General features: G+C 41.8%; 1 protein-coding gene across 9 annotated transcripts in view; it reads left to right on the top strand.

The window, feature by feature from the left end:
• The first annotated feature begins 6,843 nt into the window (after positions 1 to 6,843).
• synrg (synergin, gamma) overlaps positions 6,844 to 21,172 on the top strand; it is a 38,177-nt gene continuing 23,848 nt past the window's right edge. For 4 of the 9 annotated variants that reach the window (XM_080771602.1, XM_080771601.1, XM_080771600.1 and 1 more), the window contains exons 1-12: positions 6,844 to 6,882; positions 11,578 to 11,618; positions 13,049 to 13,200; positions 13,810 to 13,937; positions 15,191 to 15,296; positions 15,985 to 16,096; positions 16,737 to 17,015; positions 17,868 to 18,140; positions 19,509 to 19,589; positions 19,738 to 19,934; positions 20,656 to 20,916; positions 21,000 to 21,139. In XM_080771602.1, the coding sequence (XP_080627728.1) occupies positions 6,848 to 6,882; positions 11,578 to 11,618; positions 13,049 to 13,200; positions 13,810 to 13,937; positions 15,191 to 15,296; positions 15,985 to 16,096; positions 16,737 to 17,015; positions 17,868 to 18,140; positions 19,509 to 19,589; positions 19,738 to 19,934; positions 20,656 to 20,916; positions 21,000 to 21,139 (1,805 nt within the window). In that variant the 5' untranslated portion in view covers positions 6,844 to 6,847. The remainder of the gene's footprint in view (positions 6,883 to 11,577; positions 11,619 to 13,048; positions 13,201 to 13,809; positions 13,938 to 15,190; positions 15,297 to 15,984; positions 16,097 to 16,736; positions 17,016 to 17,867; positions 18,141 to 19,508; positions 19,590 to 19,737; positions 19,935 to 20,655; positions 20,917 to 20,999; positions 21,140 to 21,172) is intronic. The other 5 variants (XM_080771599.1, XM_080771598.1, XM_080771604.1 and 2 more) reach the window with 5 other exon arrangements.

Here is a 21,172-nt window from a genome sequence, read left to right as displayed (position 1 = left end):
TCCCAGAGCGTGACTGCTCCAGCAGGGGAGCCATGCTGTGGAAACCCTTGTAATCCAATGATGTAGCTCTATTTGGTTATGAATGAGGCCTTTGATTTTAGTCCCAGGAAGCCACTAAAGATCTGAACAGTTCTCTTTTACTACGCTTCTCTACAAAGAACAGAATGGCGGCCTGAAAGAATCATTTGCATCTGTTTTGGGACATAGAGTTTCAGTTTACAATACAATACTACATTCTCTAAACAATAAATTAAAGTGAAGTGTGAAATAGTGTCACAGTCAGTTCTAAAGGCATCCCTTGCATGGCTTTTAAATATGTAGTTACTAATTATTTGGTTACACCTCTTGTTTGCTCATTACAAAATGATGTGGACAAATTGAATTGGTTGTGCTTTATCTTGATGAGTATTGTTATGAGGCTTGCACTTTCATGTTTTTGATGTGACCCGTGTCCCGTTTTAAGGAAATCCCAACTGGTCGGACCAAAGTTTGGTGTTCTTGTTGGTCTCCCTTATTATTCTGACATAGCTGCAGCACTGCAAAAGAGTATTCATTCATTTTAGACTCCAGAGTTACATTAGTGCACAGGATTTTGCAGTGTGCCACAATTTTCTACAGATGGACCTTTCAGCTGATATAGGCCTAGTTAAAGGAACAAATTATTTGACAAATACATTTTGGGTACATTCACTTTTGTTCTTGTTCATGATTGACTTGCAGTATCCTACTGATTAAAACGTTACGTTTCTGAACATTCACCAAGTTACTTTAGTGTTTTCAACCTTGTTTTTTTAGTTTTTTTTTTTAACCTTGTATGCCTAATGCAAAATGTGTACCAGTTCTGACAGTTGGGGGTCAAAAAGTGGTTATTGAACTGGGAATTGTACATTGCTAACTTGAGGTCCTCAGGCAAACTGTTCCAGAGTCTTGGGGTTTTGATGACATCAACACTTGGCACTGCATGTACTGGAGACCAACCAGACTCAGGAACTAACCAGTAACATATCAGAGGACTACAGGTTATAAACTGTACCGCACTGTCCTGGGTTTGATCCCAGGCCAGTCAACTCACATATAGCACTGATTGGGTAACAAAGTCATGCAGTAATGGGAGCTGATGGTAGGTGTTGTGTGCCACCTCAGCAATACATCTACCAGGGGTCACCCTTGTTCCTGACTGATACAGACAATAAGGCACTCGACTCCACCCTACTTACTTAGACAGAGTTTGCTTCATGCAAGCTCATCATATCAAGGACACCAAGGTCACCGCAATCTGGTCTATAATAATCAAGGTCTGCCACAATCTGTTCGTGCCACTAATATGCATCAGACTGCTTTTCCTTATGTCAGATGACCTTCCTTCCTTTTGTGTGAATTATGTTCCTTTTTTGCATACTATACTTTCCTTTGTGGACTTACTGACGTGACTTTTGGTGGGTGCTAGCCCCGCCTATATACAGATTTTGGCCCCACAAAATGTACGCAACACAAACATTTACGTCCCATTTCTCATCGACAATGAAAGGAGAAATTAGGTCAAATGTCCGCCAAATATGACGTAAATTTGTGGCAACAGGCAACAGGCATTCTGATTGGCCAGTATGAGATGATGCATGATGATGTACGATGATAAGAGCGGCCCTCACTTCACACGGGTGTGGTTTATTTTCTTCCTTAATTACGCAGACTACTTTCCCACGTGGACTATATGGTAACTAATATGTGGATTCATCCCATGTGCATTATGTCACTTGCACGTGAGACTTTTGTTTCTTTTGCACAAAGGCCTGTGTGCCACATCTGTCACTGTTCTAGTGCTGCACCTTATGTTCTCCACACCTGCTGCTATGTTTAACCTCACCTTATTGCTGCGCCCATGTCTCCTCATGTACACGTCTGCTACTATTTATACCAATAGTATATAGCTTTTGACATTTGTACCGGTTTCTAGTATCTACCCAGTGCTTTTGCCCTTGCTCTTTCCTCTATCACTATCCTTTTCTGAAAATGATTGATGGAGAAATAATAAATAATAATTTCACCCAACTCCTTACACCTGTAAACCTGTGATGTGTTGTCAGATCACATCACATCACATCACATCACATCACATCACATCTGTCATTAATTCGGATTCGGATTCTTCAAAATATTATTCTGATTCCGAAACAACTTTGGATGGATGAATTGATGATATGAATTAGATTCAATACCGCTGGGGACTCTGAGGTCGACGTGAGGATCGAGCTGGCACACAGGGATGGGAGAGAGGGGACAGAAAGTGGATAATACAGGTTGAATACCGCCGTGTGTTTAGCAGTCTCAGAAGAATGGATACTACATCAACTCCAGCTGAGGCCTAAGGGGCTAATGGATAAGACTTCCCAGCAGGGATCAAGGGTCAGGAGGCCACTCTCGGCCAGGGCTAATTGGTCACCGCAAACAGACTTTATGTCAACCTTACACAGAGAAATACATACACATGTATGGAGCAGCTTAGGGGAGTCTTCAATCAAGACCCTTGATCTAGAATGATCTGTGCTGTCCCTGTACAGTCGTGAGATCAGTCAGACCACAGCTTTAACAAGCTCTCTCTCCATCACCGTACATCGCCAACAGTTCCGCCAACAGTGCCACCCTCAGTGACAGCTACATAAGTTGCATGGCAAAAAGATATAGGTTGCCTTTTATCATATAGGTTGATATTTTCGTTCTATTGAAGAAATTGGCATTTGGGTCCATCTGTTCTGCTATTTACAATTATTTTAAATAAATTGCTTTTAGCAAACATTTATGGTTTTGAAAATGAAAGTGACTGTTTTTGTCGTGTCAACATATCTGTTTTTTGCCATTTTATACGCTTTATTTCAGATCAGGTCAATGTAGAGAGACAGGAAACCATGGACAGAGATGATATAACGTGAGGTCAGATTTGAACCAGCGTTCTCACGCTAACAATGAGCATATGGTCTGAGACAATAACAAAGATTAATTGAGTAGAATAATACCTTTTTCCCATTTAGATTTCTTGCCGTTTTATGCTGGAGAGGAATCATACAGCATACAGGTTAGTGGATTTAAACTATTATAGTAAAGTATAACTACATTTTAAGATTCAAGACAGTGTTCTTGTCCAGCTCCACACAATTATGCATGTAGTTATTGTTTTATTTTTACTGGGTTGGAATGAGGAAAAAATTGTATCCCAGGCTGAAAATGTTTAAACACCCATGGCACATGGAATCCTGACAGATTGATGCTGTCATTCGGATGCCGTCACAGACTTGGTGCTGGAGGGCTTAATGATTTATGAAGACTAGAGGGATGTCCAGAATGGGACCCGAGTTAATGTTCACCTTTCTCACTGTCCCTCCTCTGAGGTCCACCCATAGCTAGAGCCCAGATCCAAACATCGGGGGACGTGACTGACTCGGCTGGCCTCCAGCTAAACCCTGCGTGCCCAGCAGGGTGGTAACCCGCGCTCTGCTCTTTAAAGGCTTCTGAATGGATTCAAAGAGCCGTGGAGTACAGGAGGGACCAGGAGACTGATGTCTCTAATCATCTTTCAATCAATCAATAGAACCAATCAACACTATCAAAAAAATACTGTAAATTCAGTCTTCAATCATGCACTCTCACTAGCAAAAGTGCATGGACAACAGATGTAATTATACAGATAATGCCTTGAAGCATTCTGCATAGCTGAGAGTGTAACTGTTCTTACTCACACCATGCCACTCTGTTACTGGTTGTCACTGTATAAAACTATTAAAGTAGCCTACTTGAGGATTAGCTACGGATGTTGTAGCCTACATGAAGTGGCAGATTGAAGCACGCATTATTTAAAATAAAGAGGGTAAAATTGTGGTTGTGAACTTGTGTGTCATTTTAAAGTATTGGCCTTTCTGGTACTTGCATTGCCTTCTGTATCATGGATATGAACCCAGATTTCTGTTGAATAGACCGAATATATAGAAAGGATTGAGGACAAACTAGGTGACGGATGGCAAAGTGCTCTGTCTTCTGGTGTCTTACGCTACCCTCATTAAGCTGTAAATCTTTCACAAGAACACCCAGTAAAACAATAGCAGAAGGCCGCATTCTTGTAAGTCCACCTTGTCATTGGTGTAACAATGGGAAGCTCAATCACTATGCACTTTCTGTCCGGTTGTACAATAGACATAATCCCTAAAGCAGCCAGTAAAAATGTTGGACAAATCATTAAGGATAAGTGTAAGTGCCATTAATTACAGCAAGTAATAAGGATATAACATGAAGCTCATTGTCAACCGAAGCTCAGACAAATTGATTGAACAAGATAAAGGGTAAAAACTGTGCAGAAATACAAATGAGCCATGGACAAGGTGCATATAAGAAAGATGAAAGTTTCCCTGTTTGACATGACTGTTGCCATTCTCTTGCTACTGTGCAACAGTGCATAAAACTTCCAACACCTGCTGTTATAATAAGAAAGAAACAATCTAGTATTTTGACACATCTTAAAATAAATAATTAAAAAAAAGCAATTTTGTCATAAATACACCAAAAGCAATACAAGCAATAGAACACATAGGACACACCACATTGTTTCCCAACCTTATCATGTATCTTGTTGAACATAATAAACATCACTACAGTTACCGTTATGCAAATTTAGTCACTTAAGAACTAAAGTTTTTAAACAATCAGGTTAAAATGATAGTGTTTAACCTTAAAGGAGAATTTAACAACCCAACCCCACTTTTCTTCATAACTGGTCCTATCTCTAACCCTAACCTAAACATAACCGCAAGCCCGGGGCAGCGCATGTTCGCCAATCTTAATCAGGTCGCCAACCTTAATGCATGTTCGCCAACATTAATGCATGTTCACCAACCTTAAAGGACCACTTCACCACTTTTCAACTTATCTTCATATAATAGGTCCTCTCTAATAATCATGATAAAATGGCACAATTGTTTTTCTACTCAGTCTGTGTCTCATAGGAGGGCTGTGGGCAGTTCAGAAACTCGTCCCCCTCATCGTTAGACAGATGTTTTTTAAACAATATTCTTTATTACAAAAAATTGATTTGTATTACCGTGAGAACGATGGGTTCAATTTTCGCATTGCAACTTTTCAGGACTAGAAAGCCTGCAGTTTCTATTAGCTTGGATTCCCCATCGATTATGTCACTGGTGGACGGGTTTCTGAACTGCCCACAGCCCTCCTATGAGACACAGACACAGTAGAAAACAATTGTGCCATTTTATCATTATTATTAGTGAGGATATATGAAGATAGGTTGAAAAGTGGTGAAGTGGTTCTTTATTGCATGGTGGAACTAACGAGAGGTCAAACCATGGGTTAGTCACCCCATTGGCGTCTACTTGCTCTGCATCTCAGAGGTGGGCGATGGACAGTCATCTCAGAGGTGGGCGATGGACAGTCATCTCAGAGGTGGGTGATGGACAGTCATCTCAGAGGTGGGCGATGGACAGTCATCTCAGAGGTGGGCGATGGACAGTCATCTCAGAGGTGGGTGATGGACAGTCATCTCAGAGGTGGGTGATGGACAGTCATCTCAGAGGTGGGCGATGGACAGTCATCTCAGAGGTGAGCGATGGACAGTCATCTCAGAGGTGGGTGATGGACAGTCATCTCAGAGGTGGGCGATGGACAGTCATCTCAGAGGTGGGTGATGGACAGTCATCTCAGAGGTGGGTGATGGACAGTCATCTCAGAGGTGGGTGATGGACAGTCATCTCAGAGGTGGGTGATGGACAGTCATCTCAGAGGTGGGTGATGGACAGTCATCTCAGAGGTGGGCGATGGACAGTCATCTCAGAGGTGGGTGATGGACAGTCATCTCAGAGGTGGGTGATGGACAGTGATCTCAGAGGTGGGTGATGGACAGTCATCTCAGAGGTGGGTGATGGACAGTCATCTCAGAGGTGGGTGATGGACAGTCATCTCAGAGGTGGGCGATGGACAGTCATCTCAGAGGTGAGCGACAGTGGTCATTCTATGATCGGTGGTCATTTCAAACAAAAACCATTGTTGTTTAAAACAAGATTTCAAACAACAATGGTTTCTATTTCTGTTTTTTTAATTGTGCACATTTTCCAGCAATAAAAAATACTTTAGCTTTAGCTTGGGGTAGCCTATCCCCAATGATTACAATTGGTAATGGCATAGATAGACAGGTTTCTGAACTTTCCACAGCCCAGCCATCTCTGATAATAACATAATGTTCAAAATGGGTTGAGTGATCCTTTAATATTCACTCAGGTTTCCACAAATATTATTATCATCTAATAAAGCCATTAAAAGTGCATGATAATTTAGTCCTAGAGGTTACTGCTGTCCGGAGAGTATCACATTTTGACATAGTATGTATATTGTTTAGGTCGGATGTAGGCTATTAATCATCACAACCTTTTGTCAGTTCATTTGTAGGCCTATTGCTGAATCAATCGTAAGCAGTGCCAACTATGAATGAATGAATGAATGAATGGATGAATGAAAGAATGAACGAACGAACGAATGAATGAATGAATGAATGAATGAATGAATGAATGAATGAATGAATGAATGAAACGAACCCTCAATGTATCTTTAGAATTAGATGTAATCATGTATCTGCGTTGAGCCGTTGACGTTTGGACCATTGAGCTATGCTTTGGACCGATGCCTAAGCTGAGCTCTATGCATGCCTTGGGCTTGGACTCTTCCTTCAACAACATCTACATCTAGTGGCAGAGAAAGCACATTGCAGCTATCCGGAAGAGTCCATTGATTCGTCGTCACTGCTGACGACATCTTTCTCGCAGTGACTGCTGTGCTATTATTATCATTTATCAAGATGGCGCTGCGGCCAGGATCTGGAGGAGGCAGCAGGTATTGTAACCCTTTTCCAAATGAAGTGTACCCGAGACAAAATGTGTTGTGTTCGTGAAATAGGTTTCTGTGACACACACATACGCGGTGTGTGGCCAGAACTAACTATAGATACTATATAAGGGCTGCTTTTGTTGTCGAGACAGAGTGATGATGAGATGGCTGGATCTCTGGATGTCAGGTGTCAATGCTAGCTGGGTAGCTGTAGCTGATTCAACTACTAGTACTTAAAAAGGGGAAGTAGAAAGGCCAGTCATTCTGTACTCTCGTATCCACTGTACAACTATAACGTGGTGTTTTATAAATCCGGATAGTAGTGTGACAACGAGTGTTAATTTGCTGCTAAGGCTACTTGCTAGAATGTGCAGAGGAGAGCAATTTGGTCAATGTGAAGCAAACAATAATACAGGCCTGGACATAGGTGATGTCAGACTGTGAATATAGTTTTTATGTGCATACCGGTATGCTCATGTGATATTTTAAACTAAATAGTGTAAATAGGTTAACATATTCCAGTCTCCTACACACAGTAGTCGGGTACAGTTCTGTACCTGCCTTCAAGCTTCCACTGCCCCTGCCATAAAGCATGAAGCATTCTTAGGCCTGTTCTGACCTCAGTTCTGTCTGACCAGTTCTGCAATTATATCGATTATTTTAGTGAACGGGTTCAGTGACATTACCCCGTTCAGTACAAGACATGATGAATCACCGTGCTCAGTTTCTACCTATCGAGCCTGTCTGCAGAGAGCAGTGGTGAGCTTTTAGAAGGCTCTGTCTCTGGTCCTGCGGTTTACTGTACAGACAGAGAAGATTGAAAATGCCAGCTTCATGATTCTTTAATAAGCCGAGCTTTAACATAGTCTGAGTAGGTTGAATAATGAATATGTGAGTCTCTGCACCTACCAGGTGATACTGATACTACAGTTAGTTGAAACCAAAGAACCCAAAGACTGTAGATAAGGGCAGAGAGACAGGCAGGGGAGTAAGTAAACAATTTTCTTATTATGCACTTCACTTGCAAACCTTACAGTATGTGCTAGTCCTAGCTGTTGTCTGATGTCTGATTGTACAATCAGTTTGCTATGCTGAAATTGTCTGGGGAAAATGTAATTACTTTGTGTTATGTAATAGATATTGAATTAGCTACTGTTAAGGTTTGTACATTTACCTCTCCCCTTCCATCAAAACAACCTGTAGGCGTACTCCTTGCTGTCTGAATTGACTCCAGTAGTTATTATTGTTATTGTTATTTGTTTTCTTTTGATTATTCAATTAATCTATACTATTAATTTTAGACCCCAAGATGATGATAAAAGAACATAATAAAGTGCAATATTATTTATCAAATTATCATAGGGTCATTTCTGATACTTCCGTGACCATGGAGAGCATCACATGCCCATCACAAGTTATCTGAACCTTAAGAAGTTTTCTGAAACCTGTTATTTATTATCTTTTTGCTGATGGCTTCCCGGTTTGGCCAGTTTGTAGATCTGCTATTTTCCCAATTTTTGACCCCCTAAAAAGTGAAAACGTTAGAGGATTTGCCCAAAATATGGATGCCAGGGTTACTGTGGTTAAAGGGGACATGTGTTGAGGACATGAAAATCTGCCCAGCAGTCTGTTGTCCCCCAGCCAGGAGAGGGCGAGGTAGCTTCTCGCCTTCAGATATGTTATATTTCAGATTAAATAAATATAATACCTATTTTTTTTTACGATATTTTTTGCGGCTTATGCCTTTTATTGGTTTTTTGAAGGGACAGACAGTAGGCTGACAGGAAACGGGAGAGAGATGGGGGAAGACATGCAGTAAAGGCCGTGTCGGGCTCGGGAGTCGAACCCACGGCACACTGCGACTGGATTACCAGTCGGGTGCCCAGACGGTTACGCCACCGCCTGGGCCATAATACCTAAATCTGACGTAATTTACACATAGTACCTGGGTGGGTTGCATTTATTTTTTAACTGCAGAATTAGTTAAAGTTTTGCCAGAAAAAGACTATCAGATATGACCATCGTAAACGATACAGAGCCACCTCCCGACAATATCGCAGAGACAGTATGTTTATTTTGGGACCACAATGCTTATATGGGACGATTTTAAGATGACCCAATGTTATTCTCCATAGAGAAAAACGTCCACGACCCGGGGATGAATGAGTACGTCAAGACATACTTTATTTTTGATTTATTTGTCAAATACAAGACGACACAAGTTAAGACATCAAATCAAAAAAGCTTAAAAGCTAAAATGTGAAGGAATAACCAAAATACACACTGCAATGGTAGCCTAAAAAAAAATCAGATGTTTATGTGGCCGTTTGTTATTTTTGCTCTGTCATATGATATTATTAATGATCTGCCGCACCTGTGCAATGGTCTGCCTCGTCGTTTCCACTTTCCACAGCTGCCTGTTATCACTGCTGATCACTTTCCATGTAGGCCTGCTAATCCTTGGCCTGTTATTCAGTGCAGAACGGTTAGCACGGTTGTCCTATGAAAAGCATTTTAAGCTGCAAATCTTAGCGTGAGCAGATGTGAGGCAGAATCAAGTTGAGCCCCATCACTGACGATAAAGCCATTGGCCCAGATTGATGTTGTACTTGTGTTGAGTGTTTTGTTTACTCTTTTCTCAAATGCTCATTGCTGTAATAGCTGTGCTGCTGTGTCCCTTGCATCAAAGCCATCATTCTGTGATGGCTGCTATTGGAATTTGTATGGGTAACAAGGTATAATAATGTAATAGGTGTATGGGTTAAGGGCAAATTAGAACAAATGAGATAATCAAAAAAAGTGAAACAAAAATAGTTTCTGACCTAACAAAAATAATCAAATACAATTTCTTACCTCCTTACCATAAACAATACTCATAAGAACCAACTAAACAAACTCAATATCACTTGACAGAACAGCAAAGTAACTTACTCATGAATAACGGAATAATATAGAGAACTTCAATCATCATCAGCCACTCTGAATGGCTGCAGCGCTCATGAACGCTCCCCACCAATCACTGGCTGTCTGGAAGTGTCTCCTCCAATCGCTGGCTGGTCACACCTGTTTTGTATCCAGTCACACCCACGTTCTCGGTCTAGTCTATATCTGGCACACCACTGCATTCCAGGACCAAATCATAATGCATATTCATTAAATAACAATACAACCACAGTCGTAACACTAGCTCTGGTGAGGAGTGAGGACAAAGACAGACATGTCTGAGTTACAGAGCCAAAGTCTCTGTTTTCCCCCTCCTGTCCTCTCTCACAGTCAGAGGAAGGTTACACTACAGAGATGCATTGCATGCTGTTGGATGTTTTTCTTTTATGGCGCTTGTGTACTGATAAATAAAGGCTGTCCTGAGTCCTGAACTACAGCAAAGCTATATTGGAATTGGATCAATTAATCTTTTACCTGTCAGATTTCCCACTTGTGGTGGTCAATTCATTGATGTGGTCCCTGGAAAGCAGCAAGCTAGGAAGATAACATCTGCCTTGCATTCCTGAGAAGTCTGTTACAACCGAGAAGTGGGATAGATAAATAAACGGAACAGTTAAAGTCACACCTAAAAGTGTTTGTTATTCTAGTCACTTTAATAGAATAGAACAGAACAACAGTGATAAAGTTCTTTTAACATCGATGTCCTGTATAATCACTGAAATCTGAGTTTCAATTTCGAGAAAAACGCTGCTAAAGATTGCGCTTATAAATAATGGAAGTGGACGGCGGGGAAATGTTTATTGACGGAAGCAAGCGCTGCCTAGTGACGGGGAAGCTAATGTACGGTAAATATAAAAGAGGCTATTCTGGATTAAATGACCCCCAAAAGACATCAAAGATGGCAACGGCAGAAATTGCAATTTGGGAAATAGGACATCAGCGGCAGGGAATGGAGTCTTAACGCAGTACAGGAAACAAAGTTACAGTCCAACTGCAGGAAGCAAAACATTTTTAAGTGGTGCAAACCACTTCCTTAAGTGAGTAGGTGTGTGGGTCCCTGGCTGGCTGGCTGGCTGCCTGGCTGGGTATGTGTGAGACTGAGCACGAAAACAGCATGGTTGTAACTGTCATTTCTCAACCGTTTCAGGATGCGGGCAGAATATCCAAGTGTATTTCGGAGGACGTTAAAAAAATCAACCTCACAGCCACTTTGTCAATCGGGGTCTAGTGCATGGGGTCTAGTGTGGTGTTGGTGACAGGCTGACAGGCTAGTGATAGCCTACTTACATTATTTTTTTTGTTGTTTAATGATTTTTCTTTACAACATAGTATTTTGAAAGCAATTATTCACATATATTTCCCCCCCCCACAACCACATGGCAGCACAAATACTAAACAAAATCAGGAAATACAAGCAAATTAAGTAATTAACACAAAAAAAGAAAAACACGCCTACTTACATTCTAATCCTCAAAACGCACCAGTGTGCAACCACCTTAATACAAGCAAATATTTATTTACTGCTAATTAAGTCTCTTGTGTGAGTGAGACAAAGACAAATATGGCTCTTAGCTATAGCTAAGCATAACATTTCTGAAAGTCCCAGTGTTTGGGAGGGACATGATGTTGTTTTCTCTGGAGCACGATGAAGCTACAGCAAAGCCTTCATCTGACTGAAGTCATATACTGGAGACTTAGTTTTGAAGGTAATATAGGTCATACAGTAATAACCCATGTCTTTCTTTCTTCCCTTTTTAGTTTTATGTTTCCTGTTGGAGGGGGCTTGGGAACGCCACAAGGTGAGTCATTCGACTGTCAACACGACTTACCTGCACTCTCCAAGGCTTTTAGCGCTCCTTTACAAATATAGTCCATTTTCCTCATACTGTCTTCCATCTGAAGCAATGCTGTAGCCTAGGTTTTTTCAGACTGTATACCATCATTATTCCCTGCACGACATGCTCACGTATAGGCTATATGCTCGTGCGTGTTCTGGTCGATGGATTAAATGATTAGCACTGCAGAACATATAACTATACTCCTTTATATATCAGCACGGCATACTACTACGTACGTATATGCCGTATAACGGTAGAACACACCACTGATCTAAAGGGAAGAACTACACTTTAGTAACTGTAAAACGGCCTCTAGAGTGAATAGCCCAATGATTGAGCAGATATAATGTAGTTGTTTTGTTTCAAATGAACTATTGATTATGTGTTAGGACTAAGGAGGACCAGCCATTTTTGTGTGTGGGTTAAAATCTAATTGGATGCCAGGATTGATCTGTTACCTTTGGAGCCGAAGTATTTGCAGCTTTGATCGACGAAAATCCGGCGGTTTCGTCATCATAACGTGACGGCCTCGTCACCAGGTCTGCGACAAATCCGCTATTTTTAATTATAAAACAAACGGCCAATTAAACACATTAAACAAATAGCAGGTTTAGCGTATTATGCAGCACCGACACATGGATTAAATATATATATAAATTAAGCCATAAGTACTCCATAACAATAAATAGCAACACATTTGAGCCTCTTCCCAGATTTGTGCATTTCTTTGCTGTGAGGCTCTTTGGCATCACTTAGCCATCAATGCTTTTCATATCTGAACTGCTTGTTCGGTTTATAATAATACCTCATTATTATAACCTCATTAGTATAAGCTCAGACCACAAAAAGGCAACTACTCATTGAGACTATTGTGAAGTGTCTTTCAGGGGTTATAACGTGCTCCCTTTGGCAATGTCATTCATTGAGACAAATCATTCAGAATGTGTGCAGTCTCCTAGACGAGCCATTTATTCAGCCTGGTTGAGACTTAATCTGGTGAATCATCCGGAGGCTCCCATAGGAGAGAGCTGCTCAGCTCTGATTGTCAGCTAGATTTTTCCGCCTTTCCCCTTTCACTCCTCTTCGTTTGCTCAGAGTTGTGACTATAGTCACCATAACAATTGATCCGCCTGTCGCCGAGCCCCTGTCAACTACGAGCTGTCCAGGAAACCTCCATGCATTACGTTTCACTGTGGACTCCTGAAACCAAACGATTCCTTCCCAAGTCCAAGTGACTGTGTGTTGTGCTCACTATATGTCTGTGCTTGCATTGGACAGCTTACCTTAATGCTTCTTCAGATCTTCCGTGGCATTCAATACAGCATTCAATATGAGCAAATATCTGTCCGATGTTTAGTGCAGATGTGTGCATTTGTATATTTTTCCCTCAGGCATGGTGCCCATGCAGCAACAGCAGCAGCAGCAGCAACAACAGCAGCAACAGGGATTTCCAGGGATGGTCCAGGTTATGCAGCCCAACATGCAAGGGATGATGGGAATGAACTTTGGGGGACAGATGCCCCCTGCTAACATGCCAATGCAGGTGAGGGCATTTGTCATTGTTGTGAAATGTACATGTTTCTAAAGTTTAATCTAATACCATGCATACTGCATAGTATCATGCCTGCTCCATCAATTTTGGGCAAGTTGTAAAGAGGGTTAACTAACTGTTAAGTGAGCTGTTGATATGGCGTGAAATGCTGCGTTGTAATCTATTTGTTTTGTTTTGTGTTTTGTATGTCAGTTTTAAATTATTTGTAATATGAATATGATTCAAAGACCCCCCCCCCCCTATCAATAAACCCTACCATTATTATCAAAGGTGAAATAAACAAAGTAATATGTAATGTTACTCCAAGTCACATAAACAACATACGATATCTGGTGCAATATAATCTTAATAGAATCATGTAGCCTCATTGTTTTAATATGTTGTACTGTAAGCATGTTTTGGACAATCTAATACGATTGTCCTGTAGTGTGTGATGTGATGCTGCTACCAGATTTCCAAATCATTGAAGATTTTAATTTCAAAACTATGTTTTGAAATGCGTAGCTTTCCTGCTGCCTTGAAATCTCAATATTATTATACTTGAAAAAAAATGCAGGAAATAAACGCCAAACTTCTGCTTGTAATTGTTTGACTAACCAGGGTGGCATAGCAATTGGGATGCAGGCCCCGGGAATGCAGTTCATGGGCCAGCCTCCATTCATGGGAATGAGGGCTCCTGGGCCACAGTATACTGCTGACATTCAGAAACACATGGCAGAGGAACACCAGTAAGTAACCCTTTTCATTAATATCCCCTTCTGTTCATGTACTGTATGTCCATAATTGTGTTTGTTTGGATGCATAGATAGCCAAGCTTGAAGAAAAACAATTAAATGTTTACAGGCTCTTTTTCAAAATTATTATTGTGGAAATGCTCTCGTTAAGAAATGTCATTATTTGTCATTGGAAACATGACATTGATCTTCTCTGCCAATAACGCAAAATGGATACATTTTGTTTCCTGTTCTCTTACAACAGAACAAGTGGAAGATGATTCTATTCTTAAAGCCCTTACTGTATGTGCCTAGTTCTGTACATATGTGGTTCCCAAACGCTGTGCTGAGGCATACTGGTGTGCCATGGGATATTGTGACAACCATATGTTATTATTGCAATATACAAACAGTTATGAATTTGTTTTTACTAACTTTCTATATATTCGTACAGTTGTAGTAATACAGAGGCAAATTCTGAAACTTGAAAGTGTCTTTTTTTTTGTCACATTCAAACTATTTTGAGCACATATAATAGCAAAATAGCCAGAATAGCAGATCTACAAGCTCACGATGCATTGTGGTGTGATGTGTTGTGCAGCTTCTAGATCTGCTGCTTTTGCCATGAATACAGGTGTGCCTTGAGACAAAATGTTTTAAAGCCATTGATGTTATGTAGCCAACGCAGGGAAGCTGGAAGTACCCTCACTAAAAACGCCGGGACAACACTCCACACGTCCCAAACTCTTCTCCCTTCTGGCTCCAAAACTGTGGAATGCACTTCCCATTGCAGTCAGAACTGCAGCATCACTCCCAATCTTCCGCCGTAGTCTGAAAACCCACCTTTTCAGACTCCATCATGGCCCATAGCACTTACCCCACCCCCTTAGATAGCAATTCTGTAGACTTAGATAGCATTTGATACAGACTTATAGCATGTTATGTAGACAGCATAAGTGCATTGTATGTGCTATTGTCATAGCACGTCATAGTACATATGTATAGCATAGTAGTATAGATGTATAGCTTATATGTATAGTTTCATTATAGATATTCCACTGTTACTTTCTTAGCTTACGCATGTTTCATGATAAATGTTTTTATGTGATGTATACCCATGCTTTTTTGTTCTTGCTTAATGTAAGTCGCTCTGGATTAAGAGCGTCTGCTAAATGCCTAAATTGTAAATTGTAAATTGTATGTATGTATTGATGTGTCTCTCCATGGCTCACTCACTGGTCTATATGCTCTGTGACGGTGCCCTGTAGGAAACGACTGGAGCATCAACAGAGGATGCTGGAGGAGGACAGAAAAAGGAGGCAGTTTGAGGAACAGAAACAGAAACTGAGGCTGCTCAGCAGCGTCAAACCCAAGGTGAGCGTGGAGACTGGCACCCCGGTGCCCTCCATTTCTCGCACGCTGCTGTTTTTTTTATAGAGCACTTCACCTAACATTGAGACGCGAACCTTGCCTTGTCTATCCTGCTGTAGTTTAGTAGTCTGAATGCATGTTCTGCCAAGTAATAATGTTGAATGTATGTATGTTATAAGTCTATGTGCATTAGCAGTAGCACCACTCTAGTGTCAGTTGCTATTATTTGCATGAATAAACAATAAATAACCATGTCAATTATTTTCCAGCATACAAATTTCCAAATGTTAATAAAAAAAAAGTGAGGGGTGCTCTTATCATCATACATCATCTCATTCCAGCCAATCACAATTTGCGTCCTCACTTTTCCTTCTTCACTTTTCTGTCCTTTTTATCCTCAATACGTACTTTGCTCAGCCAATCAAATCATCACTATGGGGTGCTCAGCCAATCGAATCATCACTATGATTTACACAAACACACAGTGGGCATAGGAGGGGCTAGCGCCCCTCAATGAGGGTTGTGTTTGGTTGTCACGCCACCTCATTACAAAGTATGTGTGTGTGTGTGTGTGTTTACATCGGTTTTGTAAGTAAGACCTTTTTGTGTTATTTAATGTATTCTGCCATTGCAGTGCTGCACGGCTGTGTATTTAAAAAAAATCCAATCAATCAGTGAATCAATCCCACAGCTGGGGGAGAAGAGCCGCGACGACGCCCTAGAGGCCATCAAAGGCAACATGGACGGTTTCAGCAGAGATGCCAAGTTGCACCCCACTCCATCCTCACAGGCCAAAAAACCAGGTATGCCAACGCCAAGTTCCCATAAATGCCTGTCCTTCATGCAGCTCTGTTCCCTATAGGCCGACTGAAGAAGGGCATCCCGCTGAGAATAGTAACCCTTCTAGAGGCAGCTTGGCCGGCATCCAGACAGTAGGGCTACGACAGCCTCTGGCCATAGTGCAAAACACACATTCCTAATTCCGTACTTCACCACTTTGTTGTTTTTCAGTTTGTCTCCTCATCTGTAACATCTGCCATAATTGTGCTCACTATCTATTTTGCTGTGTCTCTGTTTTTTTTATCATCCGCAAAATGTTGTCATCTGTTTGTGAGACCTTAACCCCCCCCCCCCCCCCCCCCCGCTGTGCATGACAGAAAATGGCCTATGTAATATTTGTTAGTGTAATTTTTCGGGCCCTGAGAGATTAATGTAAAAAAATGTCGTTATTATGGTATTTTCCACCTATAGGCTGTATATTGTTTAGTTTACACATTTTCATGAACTGAAAGTGAATCCAGTAAACCTCAACAGCTGCCCATTTTCTGGCCTTGCACAGAGACAATCTTAACATTTAAAAAAAATTGAGATCTGAATTCATCGTCCATTGTGGCCTGTTTAGTTGTGTTTTGTGTCACTATCATTATTTCTCCATTTTTGCAGACTCATCACCTTCACACTGCTCTGTCTCTCCTCACTCCCTCCCCCCCACTTTCTCAGAGGATGACGATGAATTTAGTGACTTTATTCAGGGGCCCGTAGACGCCTCTGTGTCTTGCTCCTCGTCTTCCTCTTCCACCCTCCACCTTTCCTCTCCGGCTCCACCTTCATCCCCTTCCCTCAGGGCAGGTCTGTCCTCTCAGACCATGCCTCCCTCTGTGTCCATTCCTACTGCCACCCAGCACTCTGCTGCCAACTCCAGCTCCCAACCTGCAGTTCAAGGTAACGATTATTTTTGCGCAACTGGTTTCCTCACTAACTGGTAGCATCTGCTGTGGATGCTGAGTACAGTATTTCTACAGGTATCTTAGGGTTGAAAATCGACTGTTATTTGCGGGCAAAAGTATGCAGGCACCCATCAACTAAGCCTTTTAAACACATTTTAAGCACATTACGATCCATGTAAGCAACAAAAGCACATGATCCAGGAAGAATGGAACGTCGCTTCATTGGAAATAGAGGATGGTGACATTTGTAGTACAGAATCTTAAAACTGCGGTTGCTGAGACCTACAGCACATTGATTCTAGGTTAGCCAGTTCCTTTTTTAGGACAGAAGGTTTGTGATGGCACCAGGAGTATTCATCTCTTGCAATTTGCATATCCTGCTTTTTCCCCATCTCTGTAACAGAACCCTGGCTTAGAGGCGACCATTCACATTCATGACAGTTTTAGCACCATCTGTCAAACTTGGGTGGTCATTTGCAATTCTGTAAGGAGGTTTATGATCTGTTTGTTTACCATCTGGTGGTAAATCTATTAGCTGGCCGCAAGAGGGTTATCGCTAATCAAAATGTGATTTGTGAAGACTGTTATCATATGTTTTAGTTTTGTACAGTTAAATGCAGCACAAAGAGCAGTGCCAGTTAACGTACAGAAGAGGAAAGACAAAACTAGTGATGATATCACTCATCCAACCCTCTAGGGCCGTCCCTGGAAGATAAACTATTCTCCTCATGTGATTTGTGAAGACTGTTATCATATGTTTTAGTTTGTACAGTTAAATGCAGTGCCAGTTAACGTACAGCAGAGGAAAGACAAAACTAGTGATGATATCACTCATCCAACCCTCTAGGGCCGTCCCTGGAAGAGAAACTATTCTCCTCGTGTGATTTTTCGACCGATAAGAAGGCCCAGTTTAACTTTAGATCCCAGCAGCCTTCGCCGGAAATGGGCTATAGGGCTAAAGTTTCAGCCCAGTTTCATCCCAGCACCAAATCACGGAACTGGGCAGAGGCTCCCGAGGACTTGAGTTCTGCCTTCACCATCGCAGAGCAAGCCGAGGTCCCAGTGCTCACTGCCCCACCATCAGCTGGTTATGCATCTCCTCAAGCCTGTGGTGAAAGTGGTGAGAGAAGGACCTGTTTACTAGTCTTTATCAAGCCTCGTCATCTTTTGCTTTGCCGCCGTATTTAATAAACTTCCAAGGTAGGGTTGCAGTTTCCTTCTAATTCTTGGGAAATTTGTTTCACAACTCTCTGTCAACGTGGTAAAATAACATTGATGATCATCCTTAACTTACCGATTTCTTTCTGGTAGCGGAGGGAGTCTTGCCATATTAAGAACTGGATTGATTTACTACTTGTGCATCACGCCTGGTCTCTTCACACCTTTTTCCAAAGCTTTGTCTGTCCTCTGTGCCAGTTTTATAACACTGTCACCTCAGGCCAAATCTCATTAGGCCGCTTTCTCGTGTTGGCCGTGTCTCAACAGATTGTGGAAATAGACTGTGCCCCGGGAGATCCTGGGGTAATACCTGCTGACTCAATAAGCTGCCGTCTGTTCCCTGGCTGTGTAACACTCTTTTCAGAAATTGACCTCTGGTGCATGCCGACTGCTTGGGTTTAACAAGGGCGGGCACGGATTAGACCGTTCCCCTGGGGCCCCTATGTCTGATTCTGCATGCTATTGTGCTACTTCTCAATGCTCTCATTTGTTTTCTTCACCTGTATCCTCTGGAGAAATATAGCACTTTATCTCGACTCTGAGACCAGTAAGTTTCAATAGAGTTCCATGAATTGGAGCTTGCATGATTGCAAGTGGACTTTTCTAATGTCAAATTGTAACATTTTCTATATTTACAGTTTATATTGTTGCCTTCTGGTGGAAACCTTGTATGTCCGAAACAGTTACTTTTCAGGAAATTGAACAAATAGTTATTATTTTGTCACAAGCTCTTGTTAATACTTTTCATTGGTTCATTATTTATAAACCCACATACACACTTAGCCTCTTCTCACATTCACTTACAAATCTTTTTTGGAAATACCAAAATAGCCTATCTATAACAACTAGCAATTTTTGCTCCTTTTGCTTTTGCTGTACGACAAAGTAGGGGGATTAATTTATGAAAATCAAATAAATATGGAGAAACAAGGTTTCTGCCTGACAGCAACAATATACAGTATATAATATAATTATAAAAATATTTCAAGAACTGGTGTAAATTTGCTGAGTAAGAATTTTAATCTTGAATAAAAAAAAAGAAAAACATTTATAGTAGTGTTAGTATTATTATTATTATTATTATTTTGTTTTAGTCCTGTTTACTCATTCATCAGCCAAACCTCTCAATAGTTGGATATGGCACAAAGACCAGTCCAGGTTATGTTCCATATAATAAGGTTCGGCTGACAGAAGGAGCCTTGGCAAATGGTATGCTTGGACAAAAGCGTGTGTTGTGTGGACTAACTGTGTTTGTCACTGTGTTTGACAGCAGGTATTGGTGTGTACCCACAGCAAGAGCACATCCAGACCATGCTGCCTGGCTGGCTTTACAATGACAGCCTCATTCCAGGTAAACACCTGCACTGGGGAACATCTGTGTTCATAAAATGCACTGTGTTAAAGAAAATGACTTGGGGACGGGGGGTAGTTGCCATGTCATTGAATATTTTATCCTCTTACACGCACGCATGTGAATGTTTACTTTTCTGCATCCTCAGAGATGTTCAAAAAGGTGCTGGAGTTCACCATGACGCCAGCGGGGATCGACACATCCAAGCTCTATCCCATCCTCATGTCCTCAGGCCTTCCCAGGGAGGCGTTGGGCCAGATCTGGGCCACAGCCAACCGCACGACGCCTGGCATGCTGACCAAGGAGGAGCTGTACACTGTACTTGCTCTCATTGCTGTGGCACAGGTAGACAGTGGTGTCAAAGCAATCAATTGTATCGAGAAGGACATTCTTATCGTACTGTTTTTTTCTTTTCAGGAAACCTTGCCATCAGCTCCACATTAAAATTAAATTAGCTCAGATGGTTGGAGAGTGGGATAAAGCGACTGCTCTGAGCCGGGGGCCTGGGGCTTATGGGTTGGCGCAATCGTGCATGAATATGAATACAAGTCGCCCTCAGCCCTGTTTAACGGCACAACTCTTATCTCCGTCAGCATGGGCCTGTCACCAGCACCAGCACCCCTTAGGAGAATGCAAATCAAGGGGCTGTTCATGAAAAAATGATGGCAAAGCTTCCATGCAGAGAATAATAAGCGCCTTTTGCTACTGGTACATTGGGAGAGTCACAGGAGACCAGCACAAGCTGTTTCCCCTTTTTGTAGTGTAAATAGAAAATTCAGAAGCTGCCAGCAATGTCTGTTGGATTTGGAACTTGAAGTCACTGAATGTTTTATGCAAATATATACGGTAGGTCAGGCTATTTCCTTTAGTGAAAAATAGATGGGGCTGAAAGACTAGCTAGTGATGAATGGAAATAATACCACAGTGAACGCTGATTTCCATTTCCAAGTTTGAATTGGCACTTGCACCAATCATAGACATACAGTAATACATCGGCATCTATCATTTTGTGGTTAGTGATTACATATTGAAGGTTTATCTTTAAAAACTATTCCCTCCATTTCAGAGCGGCCTCCCGGCAATGAATGTGGAAATCCTGAGTCAGTTCCCATCTCCGCCAGTGCCCAATCTGCCTACCCTCTCCATAGCTATGGGAGCCATGGCTCCAGGCATGGCTCATCACCAGCAGGCCATGATGACCCAGCCTCCGGTTTCAATGGCCATGCCTACAGCAGCACCCCCACCGGTCATGGGCATGGCGCCTGCGCCTCTCCCAGCTCAGCAGCTCCCCAACGCCGGTTTCATCACTAATTTCCCTTCTGTGCAGGTAACGGAGCTATGCCATTGATTGTGGCATTTTTAATGTCCTTTTTTCTTCTTCTGGTAACTAATGCATTGTGGGTATTTTAGGGAAACAAAGGAGACGATGATGACTTCCAGGATTTCCAGGAGGCGCCCAAAGCAGGAGCAGGAGACCAAGCCTTCGCCGACTTCAAGGGAGAATCGGGAGGTAGTTTCCCCGCCACCACAGCACCTCAGCAGCAGAACAGGTATGGTCATGATGAGATGAACTGACTTTTAAG

Source organism: Protomyctophum bolini (assembly GCF_963924005.1).
Source record: "Protomyctophum bolini genome assembly, chromosome: 9".
NCBI classification, from domain to species: domain Eukaryota; kingdom Metazoa; phylum Chordata; class Actinopteri; order Myctophiformes; family Myctophidae; genus Protomyctophum; species Protomyctophum bolini.
This window is presented reverse-complemented; position numbering and strand designations above follow the sequence as displayed.